General features: G+C 54.4%; 7 protein-coding genes across 7 annotated transcripts; 5 read left to right on the forward strand and 2 right to left on the reverse strand.

The window, feature by feature from the left end:
* Positions 1–1,479: 1,479 nt before the first annotated feature.
* CLAFUR5_13334 (uncharacterized protein) lies at positions 1,480–2,340 on the reverse strand (the record flags this gene model as incomplete). The annotated part of the gene is made up of 1 exon (XM_047912482.1): positions 1,480–2,340. One exon carries the CDS (start codon positions 2,338–2,340, stop codon positions 1,480–1,482), a length of 861 nt encoding a protein of 286 aa, XP_047768168.1.
* Positions 2,341–4,455: 2,115 nt separating this feature from the next.
* CLAFUR5_13335 (uncharacterized protein) lies at positions 4,456–5,646 on the forward strand (the record flags this gene model as incomplete). Its single annotated transcript, XM_047912483.1, has 1 exon — positions 4,456–5,646. One exon carries the CDS (start codon positions 4,456–4,458, stop codon positions 5,644–5,646), a length of 1,191 nt encoding a protein of 396 aa, XP_047768169.1.
* A 1,461-nt stretch (positions 5,647–7,107) lies between these two features.
* CLAFUR5_13336 (Catalase-peroxidase) lies at positions 7,108–9,660 on the forward strand (the record flags this gene model as incomplete). Its single annotated transcript, XM_047912484.1, has 1 exon — positions 7,108–9,660. The coding sequence occupies one exon, from the start codon at positions 7,108–7,110 to the stop codon at positions 9,658–9,660; it is 2,553 nt and encodes an 850-aa protein (XP_047768170.1).
* Positions 9,661–10,111: 451 nt separating this feature from the next.
* Positions 10,112–12,066, forward strand: CLAFUR5_13337 (uncharacterized protein; the record flags this gene model as incomplete). The annotated part of the gene is made up of 2 exons (XM_047912485.1): positions 10,112–10,217; positions 10,292–12,066. 2 exons carry the CDS (start codon positions 10,112–10,114, stop codon positions 12,064–12,066), a joined length of 1,881 nt encoding a protein of 626 aa, XP_047768171.1.
* Positions 12,067–12,887: 821 nt separating this feature from the next.
* Positions 12,888–13,583, forward strand: CLAFUR5_13338 (MFS transporter prlL; the record flags this gene model as incomplete). The annotated part of the gene is made up of 2 exons (XM_047912486.1): positions 12,888–13,257; positions 13,312–13,583. The coding sequence occupies 2 exons, from the start codon at positions 12,888–12,890 to the stop codon at positions 13,581–13,583; spliced, it is 642 nt and encodes a 213-aa protein (XP_047768176.1).
* A 1,184-nt stretch (positions 13,584–14,767) lies between these two features.
* CLAFUR5_13339 (uncharacterized protein) lies at positions 14,768–15,620 on the forward strand (the record flags this gene model as incomplete). Its single annotated transcript, XM_047912487.1, has 2 exons — positions 14,768–15,263; positions 15,331–15,620. The coding sequence occupies 2 exons, from the start codon at positions 14,768–14,770 to the stop codon at positions 15,618–15,620; spliced, it is 786 nt and encodes a 261-aa protein (XP_047768177.1).
* Positions 15,621–15,858: 238 nt separating this feature from the next.
* Positions 15,859–17,142, reverse strand: CLAFUR5_13340 (uncharacterized protein; the record flags this gene model as incomplete). The annotated part of the gene is made up of 1 exon (XM_047912488.1): positions 15,859–17,142. The coding sequence occupies one exon, from the start codon at positions 17,140–17,142 to the stop codon at positions 15,859–15,861; it is 1,284 nt and encodes a 427-aa protein (XP_047767798.1).
* Between the last annotated feature and the right edge of the window lie 4,147 nt (positions 17,143–21,289).

Below are 21,289 nucleotides of genomic sequence, written 5' to 3' on the forward strand. Positions count from 1 at the left end.
TGCAGGTGCAGGCGCAGGTGCAGGTGAATAACGTTGATCAGCAAGTCGAGCGAGTGAACCGTTGCCTTTCCTCGCACACTAACACTTCGCTCATAAACCTGCAGCATCCCACTCTTCCTCCCCATCACGGCGTCGCTTCAACTACACCACTACACCACTTCCTTCCAAGAAAGATAATCCATTTCGACCACCACAACCACCACTACCACGTCTCCACCCACCAACAACGCCACCAACGCCAACACCCCCACGGACCCCAAGTAGACCAAGAAAGACGAAAACCACAGCCTCGCCGTCAACGAGAAAGACCCCAAAGGACATCACACGCTTTCTGCTACAGAACTACCCAGCCAACGCGTCGATTTCCGTCGCTGTCCTGCGCAACAAGCCGGAACTCGCTCCCTTTACGCAGGAGGTCGCCAAGGAGATCAGGCCCCAGGATCAGCAGGGTTGGGGTTCTGTCGACGGAGCAGGCGTTGGCGAAGTAGCTTTGCGATAATGGAAATGGAGGGGTGGAGGGACGTATGAGGAGTATGATGGCGATAGGGACGGACAGGTGTGCGAGCGGCGTGATGACGCCAGGCTAGATGAAGGGGGAAGGCATGCTGGATGGCTACTGAATGGGGCATTTCCATCATGCAAAACCGCACCGTTGAGCTCGCGGGATGTTGCTCGTCGAATGTCTTACCGAGCCTGAACGGCCCATGACGCCAACGCCAGGCAAAGCTGTGCGAGTTTCCGTCCCTTTCCCTTCTCTCCTTCTCGCCATCATCATAACTCCCCCGTCTCCTCGTGTCCGGAACCCAGAATTTTTCCTGCACACCATTGCGGCTGTAAGTCACGAAACCTGCGTGGGAGGCATCACCCTCATCGCCTCGCGCTTGGATGGCGTCTCTCGTAGCTCGATTCATGCTGCAGTCGTTGCAGCGGGTGTTCTTGATGGTGGTGAGGTTGTGGCAGGAGCTGTAGATGCAGGGGTAGGCGGGCATTGTGGGTGCTGGGAGTGATGTGGTGGTGGTTTAGTGGGATGCGTTGATTGTTGGTTGGTTGGTTGTCGTTGTCTTTGGTGGTGTGGAAGTTGAGGAGTTAAGAAGAGGGAGTTGACAGGAGTGCTTAGGGAGATATAGACTGGGATGAAGACCGTGAAGGGGCAGAGTGCTGTCTTTACTGATGTGGTTCTGGCGGGAGGCGGTGGCGAAGATCTGATCTGACGAGATGTTGCAATCGTCGTGTCTGTATAGTTTCGCTGCATGTATGAAGTCGTGAATCCTGTCAGTTCGTGCGACTGTATTACGCCAATTCAATACATTACGACATGAAACTGGTATCTCCATCGTTCACCGTTGTCTTCAGCTTGAGCCACTATCCTCCCAAGCTCGGGGCGGCATGTCTGCTGCAGAAATGCGTAGCAAGCAGTGAACATCTCCCTCCAATTGCGCAGTCTAATTCTTTACTGTCCAGTTTGGTTGTTCAACGACACTACATTGCCTCACGAGTCAAGTCGATTGTGGGTGGCGTAGGCTGGCTTCTGTCTTCTGCTAGGTTGTCTCTGCGATCTTGAGGCAAGAGACCATAGAGGTCATCGAGTGTCTGTGTGCCACGTTGTGCAGTGTGGCCTGACAAAAGCTCCTCTTCGTCAAAATCGGTAGAAGTCATAGCTAGCAGGAACATTTGTTCTGGGTTCCGCCGGACTGGTCGATTGGAGGAGCCTATCAAACGTTGCCAGAGTTCCTGGCCGATATCCCAGGTTGGTACTCTGGCCATCAAGTCGTCCTTATACTGAGCCATAGCAATCAGACAAGCTTGCGGACGATGATCCTCCAGCAAGGTGTAGCAGTTCAGCTGTAGTAGAAAGATGCGTTCTAGGCCATCCCATCCGGAAGCTGACATATCTTCGAACACGACTGTCTTCGCCTGGAGTTCCAGGCCCTTGGCTCCAAGGAGGTAATGGTTCCTATCACCCAGCGCAGCGCGGATCACATTGCCACCGTGCTCGAATGCTGCAGGTCGTCGTGCAAGGAACGCAGTCGTTGGCTGACCCGGTCCAGCAGGGCTTGTCCAAGCGAATATTGACTCGTCGTTTGACCTTTTCATGGTCTCCTCTTGCAGACGTAAGAATGCGTCGGCTCGCTCGCCATAGAGAAGCGGCATCTTCACGTTGAATAAACCTAGTAAGCAGTAAGCTTCGTCCTCTCTCCGTGTGGTGGTTCTTCCTGCCGCCCAGCTCATACGCCTGGTGACGCTCTGGCGGAATACATTACCAGAATCGTTCAAGCACTCTTCTGGTATCCCTGTCACCTTAGTGATGAGCGGAGCATCCTTCTCCATGCCGGGTACCATGTTCCAGTCACGGTCACAGAAGATAATAGACCGTGGGAATATGAGCTCCTGCAGTGTCCATCCACACCGAAACCATTCGCTCCTTGACACGGCCATTTCCGTCTCATCTTGAGGCAGCGAGGGCGGGACATCGCTCAAGTGGACGACGCAAAGTTGGCTTCGACGATACCAGTTCGCCATAGAATTGATACTTTCTGATAGCTCAGCGGAGCTCCGTTTGTCGATGCAGCAAGTATCGACCCAGCACCAGGAAACTTGAAACAGTCTGAAATCTCGAAGTATGGGATGCTTCACCTTCCCGGAGTTGATGGCGCGCAAGAAGGTGCAAAAACTTGTAATCTCGTCAAACCCTCGGCCACGTCGTGTTTCTGGTCTCAAAAAGGCTTCGTAGGAGATCTCATCACCTTGCCATCTGTGCGAAAGTGTCGCATACGGTGGTGGAGCATCCCCGAAGTCATGCGACTCCAGATTGTTGATGTTGATTAGACGCATGGCAGGTTTGACCTAGTAGCATGTCCTTGGGAGCACTTTTGTTCTTCGTGTTGACCAGCTCGATGTACCTTGGCCATGAGCCACGCAATTGATCAATGCTGGACGTGCGAGTCCGAGGCCTGTCTGTGATCGACGGTCATGTCTGGATATGCATACATGTTGTGTGAAGCTGACGTTGCTGTGTTCGTGGATCAGCAAAAAGGAAGAGCTGCAGCTGATCGTCCCCTTCCCGGTGACCAGGCTTGTTCGAGATATCACACGTGCTGCCACATACACTGATGCCCTCTATGGAGCGTGTTGATACGGAGTCGGAGGCATGTTCACCGCCAGGAGCACAGCGTCGACAACGACAATGTTGTTGTTCGCACCAACATTAGTCCAGCAAATGATGCCGGCAATGTTCGCGCCTGCCGAGGTCGGAGCCAAGCGCGCCATGTTTCAGATCTGCTTGCCGCGCGACTGACCACTTCTTTCACGACCACATCTCCACCAACCCTGTGATGTGAGAACAACGAACATCTCACGCGCCGTCGACAGTCTGCATATCAGGAGTCCCCCAAGCCAAGCTGTCCTTGCTCATCGTCACAGTTACACGAGCCCCTGTTTGACATACGCGCACTTCCGGGTAGAGCTTGCATGCTGACCCATCCTCGACCTCACGCCGGCGTCGACGATCAGCAGGACGCGCAACGATGTACGCCAACCTCGTTCACGCCGGTTTTTTGATACTAGGCAGAGTACATGTCAGTGCTATAGATCACAATGATAAGCTGGAATCGCCATTGTGGCCCTCGATGCCGCAGCGCCGTACATGGAGTTGCCCAGGCGGTGACAGCTTCTTCCAGAAGCACTGTTCGACAAGAAAAATGGCACCAAGAACTTGCAGATCCGTCTGCTGAAACCGCCGGCCACCCGCCAGACACAGAACGGACCGAGCCATCCAGCGGCTATACAACTTGCCCTCAACGGTAGGCACTTGCGCCTCGTCAGCGACAACTTCCTTCCAGTCCACCTCGAATCGTATGACTGAGCGGCTACTGCACTCCTCGTGCTCATGCTTCTGTCTTTAATTGTTCGCGCAGTGTCCACAACAAGTCCAGATCTTCTTCAGGCCAAGAGCCTCCCTATGCTCCTGCGCCAGTTCCTCTGTGGATGCTAGCGCGAATGTCTGTCGAACGAAAGTATACATGTCGCATCCGCATCATGTTTGTATAGCATCTTCTTATCCTACTCTCACACCTCGACTGTCGTTGCGTTGGTAGAGCTCTTTCACTTTTCGTTCTTGTACATTCCTTCACCGGCAAGCCCGCCACCACATTCACTTCCACTCTTACTTCGGACCCAGAACACGCTCTCTAAATCAGCCATCACAACACATCACGAGGAGCACTCACTACCACGAGCTGGCCTCGTCACACAACAACATCCCGACCTCATACCATCACAAAGAAAAACTCCCAGCCCATACCATCAAAATCTGGTCCCGGCAGCCACCTGACAGCCGCCATCGACAAAGAACCCAACAACCATATAACACCCACAACAACCCAGCACCGTTACAACTGCCAATTCCATTTCATTTCATTTCCCTTCTCAGTGATACCCAGCATCGACCAACAGAAGATGCACCCTCTCCTTCTCCTTCCCGCGCTGGTCGCGCAACAAATCTTGGCAGCCCCAACGCCTGCCCAGCCCGAACACAAATCGATTCAGCCAAAGATCAAAAGCACAACTCTCATCGCCAACGTAACAGACCCAACCGTGAGCCGCGACTCCTGCGGTTCCGTCCGAATTGGCGATAGAGTGCTATGGACGTGCAGGGACACGCTGAAATACGACGTGCGGCTAGGCAAGACAACGCTGCCGATAATATCCAACACAGCGAGCTGGACGGATCTCACACCTGGCGGAGGCCCAGCCTTAAAAATTGGACCTGTTGGATCAGGGTCCGATGGGGTGAGGCCGATATTGCGGATGTATGGGGACATTTTCGACGGGGAGGGATTACTGGATCCGTTCTTCCCACTGCAGCGGGATCAGTGTCCGGAGTATGGGGTTTGTGGGGATGGGAGTCGATGGGTTACGTGGCCGGACTCGCCGCCGGTGGTTCTTGATGCGGAGGCAGAGGTTGCGGTTGGGTTTACTGTTGTTCCGAATGTGCACCTGGTGAATTTGACCAATATTAATTCGCAAACGCCTTCGCACGCGCTGTATAAATCGACGTATACCGCTTCGTCCTCGGACCGCAATGCTCTCCCGACGACCGAGCTGGTGGATGGAGAGTTTTTCAAAGAAGATGAAGTCGCTTATGGCCGCTATGGTAACTTCGCCAAGGATGGATACGCTTACCTCTACGGCCAGACGAAATCGAAAGGGACCGCGTTGGCCAAAGTCCCTCTCTCCAGTATTGAAGACCGCAGCACGTACCAATACTTCTCCTCGAACGCCTGGACTTCCACACCTCCCACCACGCCATCCACGATCCCCAACGCCGGCGCTGGCGGGCAGGGCACATTCTACTACTCCTCCTATCTGCAATCACACGTCTGGATCGGACAACAAGCAGTATCCGTCTCTGCAGATTTCTACATGTCGACCGCCCCAGCGCATGAAGGACCTTGGTGCGAAGCCGAGAAAATTTTCTCGGGGGAGAATGGAGATAATGCGATTGGGGCGTATAGTCTGCAGGCGCATCCTAGTCTGTCGAGGGATGGGGGGATGAATGGGATTCATGTTAGTTGGACGCAGCAGTGGAGGGAGGAGACGGTGGGGGCGGGGTATGTTACGCCGCTGGTTTGGGTGGAGTTTGAGTGAGGGGATGGAGGGATGGGGGTGGAGATAGATATAGAGATAGAGATGATACCCATGACTTGAAATGTTTGATGTGCGTGGCTCCAGATGTTGCTATGTTACAGCATGAACAACCCGGTGATGATTACTTCGATCTGAGTGCGGACAGCAATCACTGTGGACCTCTGTTTGCTTCTCAATGAACAGGAAGTGACCAAGCTTGAGAGGTGTGGTACGGCACACGTGTATGAGGGTGCTCGAGACCATGTAGCTGTGCCTTACGCTTGGCAGCGGTGACATGAGGTCAGCATTCTGTTCTTGATGGCTTTGGTAGATCCAGTGGAGCATTGACCATTGCTTCCGTGTCGACGGCCATCTTCAGGCAACAGATCGAGACATTGCAGGAAAGCGTCTCCAGCATATGTGAGGTTGTCATAAGCTCCAGGTGCAAGGGCCGTGGCAGGCATTGTTACTCACCGAAGTCGCATGCCCACAGGTTCCGAGCCCGACTGTTCTCGCTGTATGCTCATGCGATGGTGTGACTGCTCTTTCGAGGTGGCCGCGTACCTGCATCGCTAGCTACATCGCTACAGGAAGCGGAGCTTCCATGGATGTGGTCAGGTCATGTCGCTGTTGTCGGCTCATGTTCCCGGTTCGGAATGTGTCCCGGCTGTTGCAATGGCAATTCGAAGTGCTCGTAGGCTGGTATACCTTGTCACTGGCTTTGCAACGTGCTTTGGCGGTCCTTTTTGAGACAATGCTTCGAGGCGTGGTTGTGTCGTGACAGGATCATGGAGGCTGTCCTCGCTTGGGCTTGCTTGCTATGGGCAACGTGACTTCGAACAACATCCCGACTTGGAGTCGTCGGCAACACGGGATTTCCTGCTTCGGCTACCGAGAAGCGTTGGCTTTCTAGATGTGCGATGACGCCCACGACACAGAAAATGTTTCTCGTGTCCCTTACAGCCATCAAAGCCTAGGCTCAGATTTCGCCACTAAAGCTTGATTGACTTTACTTCAAGCTGCCTCGCCATCGAAGGCGTGCACGCCATGTGTCGATGGAGGACACTGGAGGACCATCAACGTGCTCGCAGAGCAAACATCGACAGGCACATGAATAACGCAATAGACGTTATTGGACAAGCGAGGATCTCGGCAGAAGCAGGTGTGACGATGGCGCGCTGCAGGGAGGCGTGGTCTGCAGGGTCCATTGTTTGCTCGGAGTTCTTTGTTGTGAGCTCGCTGCTGTCGACGAGGGTGGTGTGGCCAGGAGGGGGCGCAATCGTGGGAGAGACGATGGTCGTCCTTCGGGGTATATGTGTGGCAAGACATGCCACGTCGAGAACGTGTTCGGCAGCGTTTATGATGTTGTTGTCGCCGGGCCAAAATTCTGGTCGTGATCGCTCGCTGCGAAGTGCTCCATGGTGCCTCGCTCTTCCTAGCCCGATCGGGAATCGAGCTTCGATGGGACAGTGGGTACATGGCATGCTGCACTCTTCCCTCGTTCGCCATCCAAACCTGAATCGCGCGTGTTCTCCCCGCATCACACGAGTAATATCTGCTCTACCACAGGGCCGGCTTACTCCGCGAGGCAAGCATGCCCGCCTTCACTGGAGCGAGCACCTGCCGCGTTTAGGAATTGCCTCCAGAGCATCTTGTACCCCCCATATAAGCCAATCGTTCACTTTTGCATCTGTTTCTTCTCATCTCTCCCCTTCCTTCACACCCAAACGACATCAATCAACAGACACAACCATGTCTCAAGGCGAGTGTCCAGTTAAGAACGCCAACATCGGTGGTGGCGGCACCAGGAACCGCGACTGGTGGCCAGAGGCATTGAGATTGAACATCCTCCGCCAGCACACCTCACAGTCGAACCCATTCGGCGAGAAGCAGGATTACCCATCAGAGTTCAAGAAGCTCAACTACGATGAGCTCAAGAAGGATCTTCACGCGTTGATGACCGATTCGCAAGACTACTGGCCAGCCGATTTTGGTCACTACGGCGGTCTTTTCATCCGAATGGCATGGCACAGTGCAGGCACATACCGTGTGTTCGATGGACGGGGTGGGGGTGGTATGGGACAACAGCGATTTGCTCCACTCAACAGCTGGCCAGACAATGTCTCACTTGACAAGGCCCGACGTCTGTTGTGGCCAATCAAGCAAAAGTACGGCAACAAGATTTCTTGGGCAGATCTCTACCTGCTCACTGGCAACGTCGCTCTCGAGTCCATGGGCTTCAAGCCCGAGGGTTTCGCCGGTGGTCGTCCAGACACCTGGGAGGCGGATGACTCCGTCTACTGGGGTGGCGAGAGCACATGGCTCGGCAATGAGGTCCGATACTCCAACGGCAAGGAGGGTATCCAGGGCACACAACAGCCAGGTGCTGGTGTTGTCGATGGTGACCAGTCGAAGAAGGAGCACAAGGACATTCACTCCCGCGACCTCGAGGAGCCAATTGCCGCTGCCCACATGGGTCTGATCTACGTCAACCCAGAAGGTCCAGACGGTGTCCCAGACCCAATTGCTGCAGCCCGCGACATCCGCACAACTTTCGGCCGCATGGCCATGAATGACGAGGAGACTGTTGCTCTCATTGCCGGCGGTCACTCTTTCGGAAAGACCCACGGTGCTGCTCCTTCCGACAACGTCTCGCAAGAGCCAGAGGCTGCACCAATCGAGTCCCAAGGTCTCGGCTGGACCAACAAGCACGGCTCCGGCAAGGGCCCAGACACCATTACATCTGGTCTCGAGGTCATCTGGACCAAGACTCCAACCAAGTGGAGCAACAACTACCTTGAGTACTTGTACAAGTACGATTGGGAGCTTACCAAGTCTCCAGCTGGCGCAAACCAGTGGGTTGCTAAGACCGATGACAACATCATCCCAGACGCCTACGATGCCAACAAGAAGCACAAGCCAACTATGTTGACTACCGATCTCTCCCTTCGATACGACCCAACCTACGACAAGATCTCCCGCCGCTTCCTCGAGAACCCAGATCAGTTTGCTGATGCCTTCGCCAAGGCCTGGTTCAAGCTGCTGCACCGTGACATGGGTCCACGATCCCGTTGGCTCGGCCCAGAAATTCCAAAGGAGGTGCACATCTGGGAAGACCCAGTGCCAGAGGTCGACCACAAGCTCATCGATGCCAACGATGCGAACCAGCTCAAGCAGAAGATTCTGTCTTCTGGCATTGGCACATCCGCTCTTGTCCGCACTGCATGGGCATCTGCATCCACTTTCCGTGGTAGCGACAAGCGTGGTGGTGCCAACGGTGCCCGCATCCGCCTTGAGCCACAGAAGAACTGGAAGGCAAACAACCCACAAGAGCTTTCCAAGGTCCTCAGCGCGCTTGAGAAGATCCAGCAAGACTTCAACGGCGGCGGCAAGAAGGTGTCTCTCGCCGACTTGATCGTCCTTGCCGGTAACGCTGCAGTGGAGAAGGCATCTGGTCTCCAGGTTCCATTCAGCGCTGGCCGCACAGATGCTACCCAGGAGCAGACCGATGCTACGACATTCGAGCACCTCGAGCCAGTCGTTGACGGGTTCCGCAACTACGGCTCATCGCCACGCCCACATCGTGTCCGCACCGAGCAGTTCCTCATTGACCGTGCCCAGCTTCTCCAGCTTTCTGCACCAGAGATGACTGCTCTTGTTGGTGGTCTGCGTGCACTCAACGCCAACTGGGACGGCTCCAAGGTCGGTGTCTTCACCACCCGACCAGGCCAGCTCACCAACGACTTCTTCGCCAACCTTCTCGACCACCGCCTTGACTGGAAGGCCACTGGCTCCGGCAAGGAGCAGTATGAGGCTGTTGACCGCAAGACTGGCGAGAAGAAGTGGGTCGGCAGCCGATCTGACCTGATCTTCGGTTCGCACGCTGAGCTGCGTGCCATTGCTGAGGTCTACGGCAGCACCGATGGTGAGGCCAAGTTCAAGAGCGATTTCGTCGCTGCTTGGGCTAAGGTCATGGACCTTGACCGCTTCGACCTTACCAGCAGCGGTAACACTCCTGCCTCCGCCCGTCTGTAGATGATGGCGGACTGTACTCTTGCTCTATACCCAGCTTCGTGGCAGGAGGAAGCGTAATTAGATTGTGTCTTCGATGACAAAAAGATGTTATATAGCCCGTACGAATGAAATGTCAGTACATACAAACAAATTTACTCCTGCAGTCTGTCCAATCTTGTCTTTGCTGTGCTATAGTGGCACCACGATATATGTATTGTGCTATGCAATTTTGTGCAGATGAAAGTGGGGCAGCTTGTGCTCGTGCAAGAACCTGGCCGACGTTCGCACAGGGTCTCTCTGCTGACGACGATCGCGTGAATCGTTGAGCTGCGCGCTGCTGTTGTACATAAGCTACTCCTGTACGATATCCAGTATACATTTATCTGTTTCAGTATCATTCCATGGTCTCCTACTGGATAGGCAGAAGGCGCTGTGAGCTGGCCTCACCCCGATAGCGATAGCGATTCACAGCATGTCTGGCAATCCATTCAGACGCTCGAAGCTGCCTGAAGCTCCCCCCTCAGCAGTGCCAGCAGCACCTGCAGTGAGAATAGACACAACTGCCCATACTGCTCCCAGTAAGCGACTGCACATATTCTGCTATCATGCGTGACAGGTAGGTGGATCTTGCTGAACATTGCGTGTTTTCTAGCGACACCACCCCCGCCGCCGAAACCGACACGAACAAAGAAGAAGCGGGTCACGATCGTGTCGCCCAATTCGCCGGAATTTGCGTATAGACCTGCGGATAATGAACGACGACGCCTTTCTGCTTCGGACTCGGCGACGCGCGCTGAGTCACCTCCACCGCCGCCGCAGCCTGCAGCGAGATTGGATGAGAGAGAGGACGAGACGGATTCGGATTCGACGACGGGGGATGAAGAGTTGAGGGAAGCGAGGAGTAATACGAGGCGGAACTCTGGAGCGCTGCCGCCTTTGAATGCGCCGACAGCAACGGCGGAGGGAGGGATGAAGTTGCCGTATAATCCTTTCGCTAGGACGCTGGCGACGGTGGAGGGGCATAATGGGCTGAAGACATCGCAAGAGGAGGCCACTGCGGAGAGACAGGGTGCTGGCAGGCCGGCTCTGGACGTGGACGCTTTCAAGAACATCCTCATGACTGGAAGTGCTGCCCCTTCATCTCCGACGGGACAAGCAACAGGAGCAGGAGCTGTGGGCCTTGCACCCACTGCAACAATACCGCGACAACAACTGGACAGCAGCAGCAACACCGACACATCCTCCCTCTTCGATCCCCGCTACGATCTCCAGCAAGAATCCCCCAGAACATCCTTCGACGAGTACGAAGACGCTTCAGATACAGACTCTGGCAACGAGAACTCGAATCTCATGGGACAGGGGAGATCAGATGATCTTGCGCCTCCTGCACCGCCGAAGCCGAAGAGTCGGGGACCGCAGACGGTGTCTTTTGCGGAGTTTGAGGATTCCATACCGCAGGGGGTTCAGGGGAGAGCGGCGCAGGGTCAGGTGGTGAATGCGCATTTGACGGGGATATTGAGACCTTCTACGCCAAGGTCTATGAGTGATTTGAATAAGCCGCTGCCTCCGCCGCCGAGGGAAGGGGCTGTGGCGGAGAGGGAGGGGAAGATGAGTAGGGATACTGTGGTTGCTCACCAAGTCATTCCGGATGTCGATTCTAGGGAGAAGGAGGGAGGAAACAAGAAAGCTCCGGCACCACCTCCACCACCACCTTCACGGCGGAGACCAGGGGAGACAGGGCGGCCGAGAAGTGCTTCAAATCTGTCTAACAACACCTTGGACTCTGTGCAGTCCGCGAACGTACCAGCACCTGCCCCAACGCTTACATCGCAGCAGTCGAACGACTCTACCTCCAAACTTGCTCCGCCTCCACCTCCCTCAAGAAAAGCCCACGCCCCCTCACGTCCTTCCGGGCCATCTTCGAGTACAAACTCCCAAGATCCGTCCCCAAGCCACTCATCCAACGACATCCCCAAAGCGAAACCTCCTCCCCCACCACGACGACACCCTTCCAATTCAGGCAGTACCCACAGCACAAGTGGACCCAAACGCACGTCCGAATCACCGCGACCTACTACTCAACGTCCTGGCGATGCCTTTCTCGCAGTTTTCACATCCACCGGTACTTCCACGCCGCCTGCCCCACCTCCTCCGCCGAGGAGAGGGGGTTCGAAGCGCAGTAGTATGGATGGACCGCCGGACACTCTGGCGAGGAGGCTCAGTGCGGACCATCGTGGCGGGAGGGGGTCGTTTGATAGTGAGAGGAGTGCAAGTATTGGGAGTTTACAGCAGGTCCCAGAGCCTGGGGAGGAGGATCATGCTGTGGTGAGCCCGCCGGCGGAGAATCAGAGGAATGTGTTGGCGGATATGGCGGCGTTTGAGGCTGAGATTGAGGCATTGAGGAGACGGGCTGAGGGGACGCGGTGAACTGTATGCAGCACTCGGGGCCGAACGTTCACGAGCAGCCCAGCAGCGCTCGAAAGCGCGATATCGCAGATCGAAAACGCTTCCAACGGAAGCCGCAATAGGCGATGGATTAGCGCTGTATGAACGATAGCTGATTGAGCTGTTCAATTTGTCCTGTCCAGCAGCTGACGGCAGTCCAATCTCGCTATCTACAGCTGCGAAGCGAGCGGAGTCGTGCATGCGGTTGCACATGGCGATCGACAAAGCGTCGCCAAGTTCGGCGCAATTGGACAGCTGAAGCAGCTGTTATCGAAGCTGGAAAAGATCACCCGGGCAGCGGTCGTACTCGTAACAATATTAACCACTTCAGCTACGTTCCACAAACTGCTGCGCGGGAAGGTGGACGGTAACGCAGTCGCTTAACTTCTTCACCCTGCACGTTTGGATCGCAGTGTGTACATCATCGATATCGACCGTGATAGCCAGCGATCGGACTCAGGCCCGCCGCGATCCTGGAGCTCAAAACTGCTGTCCCAGAGGTCACGGCGGTGCAAAGTTATGAAAGTGCAGTCAAGGTCAATGACCGCAAACTCGCGCACTTCGACATCGACCCGGTGGCCGAGAAGCAACTGCTCCGGAAACTGGATTTGAGGGTTGTGTCGGTGCTTTGGGTGCTCTTTCTGCTTGCGGTCTTGGATAGGACGGATATTGGTGCGTATCAGAACAGAACGACATCAATGCCCTTGATCGGTCGAGGGTTGCTGATGTGAGTTTTGAATTCATAGGTAACGCACGCATCCAAGGCATGACGACCGAGCTCAATAGGCAAGGTGACGATTTCAATGTGGCGCTTTTCATCTTCTTCGTGCCCTACATGTATCCTCTTCGAAGTGCCGAGTAATATCAGTATCAAGCGGATCGCGCCTAGTACTTGGATCTCTCTGATCATGACGCTTTGGGGTATTGCGACGGTTGGGCAAGGTTTGATCCGTAATAATGCTGGATTGCAGGCGATGCGGTTCCTGCTTGGACTCTTTGAGGCTGGGTTCTCGCCGGGGTGTGTTTACTTGATCAGTATGTATTACAAGAGGTACGAGTTGCAGTGGCGGCTTAGTATCTTCTACACTGGCTCTTTCATCGCTGGTGCGTCTAGTGGGTTGTTGGCTTATGCTATTGCGAAGATGGATGGGGTGGGAGGGTATGGTGATTGGAGTAAGACTAGGCTAATCTGTTCGTGAGGATGAAGCGAGGGCTGATAGTATTTAGGATGGATCTTCATCATCGAGGGACTCGCTACGACTATCGTTGGGATCGCGTGTAAATGGTTCGTCCCAGACTGGCCTGAGACTGTCACATGGCTCCACCGCGAGGAGAAGGAACTACTCACAGCCAGACTCGCTGCCGATGTAGCGGAGGCGAGGATGGATCGGCTGGATAAACGGGCTGTTAAGAGGATCTTTAGCGACTGGAAGATCTGTCTTGGCATGCTGATGTATTTGGGTGTTGTCGATACTGATGTCTGCAAGCCAGTCTCATGATAACAGCCACTACATCGCGCCAGACTCACAACACGTTCACAGTTCTTCACACCCACAATCATAACCCAACTCGGCCACCGCGCCGAACGCCCCCAACTCCTCTCAATCCCCATCTTCACCGTCGCAACCTTCTTCTGCCTCCTCACCGCCTACCTCACCGACCTTCTCCGCCACCGCTACACCTTCACCCTCCTCGGCTGCCTCACCACCACGCTCGGCTACATCTTCCTCCTCCTCCTCTCCCAATCCCACATCCGTCCAATACTTCGCCATCTACCTGATCGTCACGGGCGCCTACGTCACGCAGCCGGTGACGGTGGCGTGGATCAGTCATTGTATGGGAGGGCATTGTAAGCGCGCTGTGAGTATTGCGGTGATGATTGGGGTTGGGAATGGTGGGGGGGGGGGGGGTTGTGGCGAGTAATGTTTTTTTGCAGAGGGAGGCGCCGGGGTATGGGATGGGGTATGGGGTTAGTTTGGGGTTGGTGTGGGTTTGTGGTGTGAGTTGTGCGGCGCTTTTGGTGGGGGCGAGGTGGGAGAATGGGAGGAGGGATCGGTATATGAGGATTATCTTTATGGTAAAGCTGCCTGTCGTTGGAAATAAGCTGACAGTGGCTCGTTGTAGGGGAGAACGGGACTGGAGGGTTGATGAAGGTCAAGAGGATCGAGACAATTTGGGGGACGGTCATCCATGATTTCGGTTTACGTACTGATCTTTAAGATAGCTTTCACATTTGAGGACAGTATGACGCTGCTCAAAGTACTGCATTGTATGCTTTCGTAGAGACTGCAGATAGCGCCAAGCCTGACCCGAATCGCTAAAATCGGATAGAAGAGGTGCTAAGATAGGTGCCACGTTGCGCCACATGTCTCGAATAGCGTGCCAACTCTATCAACATTGCGCTCACTAATTCAAGCATACCTTGATATTGACATGCCTGTCAACCCCGGGCTCTCCCCTTCCGACTGGACGACCACAGAAGCTGCCCTGGCTGCTCGCAAAGGGTGCCCTGTCTGAAACACGGCTTCAAAAGCTACATTCTACAGGCTACAGACCGAGCATGATGCCATGACAGCTACGTCAGGAGGTTCGACCAGGCACAACAAGCAGGAGTCACAACGATGCGACGAACCTCCGTCAACATGACCACTGCAGCCTACGTACAACACGAAACATACCCACAATGGAAGACCGCCTACACGACGAAACCGCCCTCGACAGCCTCTCCATGGGCAAACTCCAATGCGACCCAGAAGACCTGCCCCAATACCTCTACCGCGTCCAATACCCCTCCTGCAACACCACCCTCACAGACGAAGGTCTCCACGCCTCCGACACAGATCCCATATCCGAAGACGACATCGCCACCTTTCGCCAATCAGTCGTAGACTTCTCTACGTGGAACCGTAACCACAAGACACCCTACATCTCGCTCTTCTCCAAGCGGGAGGTGGCCGAGGACTTTGCGCTCAAGAAGGCTGGGGAGATCAAGGTGATTAAGATTGATACCTTCCGACTCCCGGGGAGTGCGCGAGTCTTCAAGTTGAGTTCGGTGATCAAGACGTTTGGGATTAAACCCGTGGGAACGGCACAGATGAGTGAGGGCATATTCCTCTGTTTGCATCATGTACCAGCCAAGACGGTTTTGGAGGCGAAGACGAGGGATCAGGTTGAGCTTGGTAGGACTGCCCCACTGTGTAAGGTCTTACATCCTCTCTCTCCTGCTAATCACATGGGCTTCAACAGACCGCTTCATAGAACAATACTGGTCCCACCACAAGCAAGGCTACGACGAGCAGAAATGGGAGCCGAAAGTCGTGATTGCGAGGGCTGCGAGTGTTGAAGGGAGGAGGCCGAGCTTGAAGCATAGGTTCTCTGTTAGACGTGGCATGTCGCAGAAGTTGGGGACGAAGTTGAGTATAAGGTCTGTGAAGACGGAAGAGAGTAGGACGGAGGCGGTGGATAGTAGGTGTATGGCTAGCTCCGGAGGGTGCAGTGATGCACATCATGTTGGATCAAAGAACGGGGGAGAATGATAAATCATGTCATGCTTTGCGGGCTTGAGAATGGTCATGTATCGGTAGTATCTATTTGGAATTGTACGCTGGGTTGAGAAGTCTCTCTCGATGCTGTCCGTGGCATTCTATGCCTCATATTTTCCTCCTTCATGCGTATTCCCCTTCATGCGTATTCCCCTTCATGTGTATTCCCCTTCATGTGTTATTCCCCTTCATGTGTTATTCCCCTTCATGCGTCACTTTCCCGCGTTTTCGTCTACGCCTGCACAGCGCTATCCCTCCTACGCTCCTTCTTCACCTTCCTAACGTAAGCATGCTTCCACGCACTCGGCGGTGCAATCATATCATCCCAAGGCCAAACCGGCTCTCGTGCTCGACCAACTCGGCTGTGACTCTCCAGCTCTACCGCCTTCTGCCGCTCCTCATGGTAATGCGAATGCTCGCTGTAATACTGATACAGCATCGGCATCATGAGCACATCCTGGGCGCAAGACTGACTCATCGCCACTGGCAATGGTCTCTCCTCCATTGCAGACTTCGCCAAGCCGTGCTTGACACGATATGAGATGGCATCCTCAGCCGAAGATGCTACGGTTGGACGGTACTTGACGCCCGCTCTCTGGCCCTTGACCATTTGGAAGATGCGATGCATCTCGACAGCTCCCTCTTCCATTCCGACTTTGGCGCAGTGGCTTAGTACGTTGATCGAAATCTCTTCGTCTGGGGTTACATTCAGCTTGGACGTGAAAGCCGATTCGAGTCCGATGAGCTGCTTGCGATCTTTCTCTCTCTTGGTGATGATGTCCATAAGCTGAATGTCAAGAACGCCTGCGAGTTTGATATTGTAGTGGGCGTAGAGAGCGTCGCTGTCTTTGCGGCAGTCCCACATGCCTTTGACGACATTTCGAGCTTCCAGGATTGTCTTGAGGGTCACGTACTGGTTGTAACGACCCGTGCCAGTGGTTGTGATGGCCGAGTCTTGCAGAGTCAGTAGATCGACGAGGTAAACTTCCCCGTTCTCTGGACAATGTATACTCAGCATCGTGACCGACCCATCACGACCGAGGTCCACACCTTCACAGTCAATATACAGCGCTGGCTCGCCGGATGCTGCGCGACAGATCGGGAGGATGTCGTTCAGCATGTCCGAAATAGCATCAGTCGTGTCAACCATCTTGGGAATCATCACGGGAATTTCATGTACGCGACCGAGCCTCTTCGCGGGAGCCTGGAAGTCCTGCTGCTCGATTCGGGAGTCCATGCCTCCCAACAGCTCCTGAAACTCTCCGAGGTTGAGCTGCTTCTCCAAGTCGTCCCTACCCATGTGATGATGCAGACTTTTGCGAAGTTGCATCAGAATCGAGAACGCCTGTGTTCGCATATCCATGAACTTGTCGAAGTTGGTTGAGGCATCGTTCTTGGGCGGCTTGAGGCCGAACTGCTTCATGAGGTCGTTGTATGCATCTCGAGTAGGCGACTCGGGTGCTTTGATGCTGATCGAGTCGCACTCGAGGGATGTGGTGATCGTCTGAGTGGCCATGATGTCGCTTGCTTATGTTGTGGAGATTCACACGGGCAGATCTAGCGTCAACATCGGTCGCTGGATTCTTGTGGTGTACGTGACAGAGTTGGTGTAGCTGCTGCGATGATGTGTCGGAGGATTGCATCTGCAAAAAATTTATAGTGGGAGGTGCTTGTTATAATCGTCCATTCACCTTGAGGACACAGCTCGTACATGCTGACCTATGCTAACGCTCCTGGTTGGGCCATTGTTTCTTGGGAACTTGGTATCTACTTGTAGTCAGCAGCAGTCAGCGACCTCCAACATCACCGACTGTGCCAATCAGGACTTCATTAAGACCTGCGATATAATCAATATGGTAGGGAAGCGGGGACCTAGCTGAGTAAAATCCAGTCTATGTCACTGCCTGTGGACGTATTAAAGCTGGCACGTGATCGAGGTCCGTATCAAGTAGAATCGATATGTTGATGGAATGGAATTTCACTGGAGAGAGCTTTACCAGTGACTTACGCATGCGATGACTGTGGCGTTGTGCCGCCTCCTTCGCAATACAAGTCTCATTGGATATGCGAATCACATCTCGGTCGCGGCTGCAGACCGAATGACGGCACCCGTCTAAGGATGACGAGTAGACATGTCGGCAGTCTGTCTCCCAGGCCAGTCCGACGGGAGTGATGCTCGCCAGAGAGAGGTGTTTGATTCGAGCTCAACACTTATCAGCTCTTGTTGCTCCGGATCTGCCACGGGTGACGAAGCCGATGTCCCTGAATGTGGTCGAAAACATGACCATCTTGCCGTGCCGTACGGTACAGCTGCAATGCGAGTGCATTGCGAAGTCGTAGTTTGGTGGCATCAGCTGATCTTTGGGCCTTTGCATGTCTTTACGGGCAACATTTTCGGGCGACTGGAACATTGTATGGTCAGCACATCAGCCAGGCCACATCAGCCAGGCCACGTCAACCGCAGCTGAATTTGACTGAACTCCTGACACACGCTCGATGAATAGGTTCTCATCCGTTCAAGCAGACAATAGAAGTCGTGATCGTTCGATTCAGACTGATGATGAACAAAGCCAACGGTGCAAAAATGCATCTTGGGCACGTCGAACTCCCGAACACCAGTAGCCAAGCAGCAGAGGCTCGGTCACTTCCCGTCCATCGGCTGGCCACGTTGCAGGGCTTCAGATTATGCTGCTGCTTAGTGGTCTCAGGATGCCTTGGTTACCACGAAAGAACCTCCGACCATCAATCGATGGTCCTCATCGCGCACATATACCGATCATGATCGCGACATGAGGCATTTCCATACGTGCTCGAAGACATACGCCGAGAAGCACTATAAGTCTTGCGGATTGCGACACATTCTTGGGAACGATGCCATAATCCAGACATGATCCTCGGGTATCCTCGGTCATGGCCGGTCGAACTACCCCAGAGTGACAGAAAATAGCTGCCTGTTGCTCAGTTCACCATCGCACAGGCCGCTGGCGTGCTGCACGTGGTGTGCTGTAACATGTTAAACCGGGTTTCAGAATCATCCAAGTGTTGCACCAGAGCACAATCCTCGTATATGCGGCTGTTACGTTTTTGGAAGGCAGTCGCCATCACGGTTGGGGTAGAGGAGCCGACCGAGTATGTTCCGATGTCGATTCGTCGAGAGCCAGATGTAAGCTGATAGCTCGAGACGAGCGTGCCTGCAGATAGTGTCATCCATATAGCGCCGATAGCTTCGCTCGCGACGCGGTCTGAAAAGAAGTGGGTACAAGCCTTGCAACGCCATTAGGCTGCTGCTTCAGCAGCAGTAGTCTTCTGGGCGTCTCAGTGGTAACGTCTTGGCTGGCTTAGCCACGCTTCGAGGTGAGTTTGCCGATAACCAAGCCCTCTCAGTTGGGTGCATGTGTTGCATTCGCTGTCAAGAGTGAGCAGCGGAGTCGTGTGTGAGTTGATGTCTTCTTCGCATATCCGTATAGACGGAATTGTTTCTCCAAGAATCCACCTTGCATCAAGATCGCATCCGGGGCATCTGCAGATGTGAAGTCGAAAAGAAGGCCCACAGCCCAGAACATTCCTTGCGAGCATACCCCGGGGGTCTCGGAGAGGCCTGGTACAAAGTCGGATCGACACCAGGACCTTGCTCATATCGTAGCGCTGACCAGGGCGTGAGCCGAACCCTGCTGTGGACGACTGTGGCCTTCGACGTCGCTTCTAGTTTCAAGAACAAGGCGCTACGTTTCCGTTGACGCGACGACACCACTGACCCATGATGGAGCATAAATTCTATGGGCAGACCCCATTTTCGACTACGGGCAGACCCAATCTTATGTAATTAATCAAGCTTTGAGGACTTAACTTTGCACCTGCCCGCCCGGCGAGGGCTGATAGCCCTCTGTTTCTCGTAGCCGAAGCAAACCTAAGAGGGACCTAAGGTAGGAGGGGCCCCCGAAGGGAGGGCGGATCTCTTGGGAGGCCCCAGGTGCAGCGGAGGGCTAGGGGGTGGGGATGTAGTTTGATGGACTTTGATTGATTACATCAGCTTGGGTCTGCCCGTAGTCGAAAATGGGGTCTGGCCATAGACCGTGTGATGATGGAGATGCAATCAATAGTCCGTCGGCTTGGGCAGCCACTCCTCCAAGACTGTCGCTGTGCGGACACCCGACCGGAGTGCGCCGTGTATCCACGAATGGGCAGCGACGACGCCGACCTGAACGGCCGTTGTCATCGCTGCCGCTGTGGAATGAGGCCGCCAAATCCCGACAGTCTGCCCAGCTTCGCTCCAATACTGCCCAGACTTTCTCGTCGCCACGTACGAAATCACCCACCAAGTATAATATCGGCGCTTTCGAGTCATTACTGGCCCGAAGAGACTGAACAGTCGTGAGAACGGTACCTGTCTTTGGCAAGACTGCTTGGCTTGCTTATAGGATGACGATCGTCCCGGCCGTCGCTTGTGAGTCTTGTATACGGTACCTGGTCGGCTGAGTCTTGGTCATCTTGGTGATCTTGGAAATGGCGAAAGAGTCGGAGATGGAGCATGGCCGACTGCACCGACTGTCATCGAGCTGCGCTTGTGCATGAATGCTGGTTAACAGGTCAGAGTCGCGCATGAAAGACATAAACAGGCCAGGTGTTGTTCATCGAGATCGCGAAGGCTCTGATCGTGACGGCCTTGAATGGCCAAGCACCATGGAGAATCAACAAGACTCGGACTGAGACCGAAACAGGCATTGCAAGACATCGTGGCCGTTCCGGGGAGCAGAATCATAGAGGTGGAAGATCGGTTCGGTACCTGTTTTACCATCTCGGCACCTGCCATAGTTGTTATACCATCAAGCTGATGAGTCGCCCAGTCCACATACGTGTCGCTATGGCGATGAAGGTTTACGATATTCATCTGCGGAGGTTAGCATGCCTAGCAGGTGGGATATCGTACAATCTCGATATGTCGAGCGAGCAAGCAACCTCCCGGAAGCTCTGTCGGATGTGAAGAAACTGTGGCGAGCCGATGGCACTGAATATTGCCAAGTGGTTGGCAAGCCCCACTGTCAGATGGTGATGACCATTAAGTCCAGCGATAGTCCTCGTGCGTTGTCGGCGGAGTGGGACGGACCTCCTTTGATACCTGGAATATGGCAAACACGTGCGATGGCCATACCATTGTGACTGAGACATCGCGATGTCGATGTTTGACGGGCAACCTGTGGCGGAAGCCGACATGATCGCGGGCTGTCGATGACCGCGAGCTACCGGATTTGAACTTATCCGCGTTACAGCTCCACACACCCCGTCGTCTCCGCCCCTCCCCCACGTCCGCCAAGAGCGAGCTGCACCTCTCTCCTTTCTTGCACTCCTCTCTTTCGGGTGCTTTTGCGGCACCGCCGAGCGTGCCTGTAGCACGTCAAGACTGCATGGCACAGGCCGTCGGCGTGATTGGTGTATCTGGAGATATGAACAAGCGGATGAATGCCAGCGTGCGTCCAGCACAGAACTCAGCCACAATCTGTACCTGCAAGCTAGAGATTGTGGGTATACTCTAGTGCTCCTTTAGCTTGGCATGCAGTGTATGCTTATGTTCACCATCATGCTCGTATCGAGGACGCCCGTAGGCTTTGATGGGCGATGCAGGAGCGTCGTGGACATGAGGGACGATCTTGGTGGCTGTATCCTTG

This window comes from Fulvia fulva, chromosome 11, assembly GCF_020509005.1.
Source record: "Fulvia fulva chromosome 11, complete sequence".
NCBI lineage: Eukaryota > Fungi > Ascomycota > Dothideomycetes > Mycosphaerellales > Mycosphaerellaceae > Fulvia > Fulvia fulva.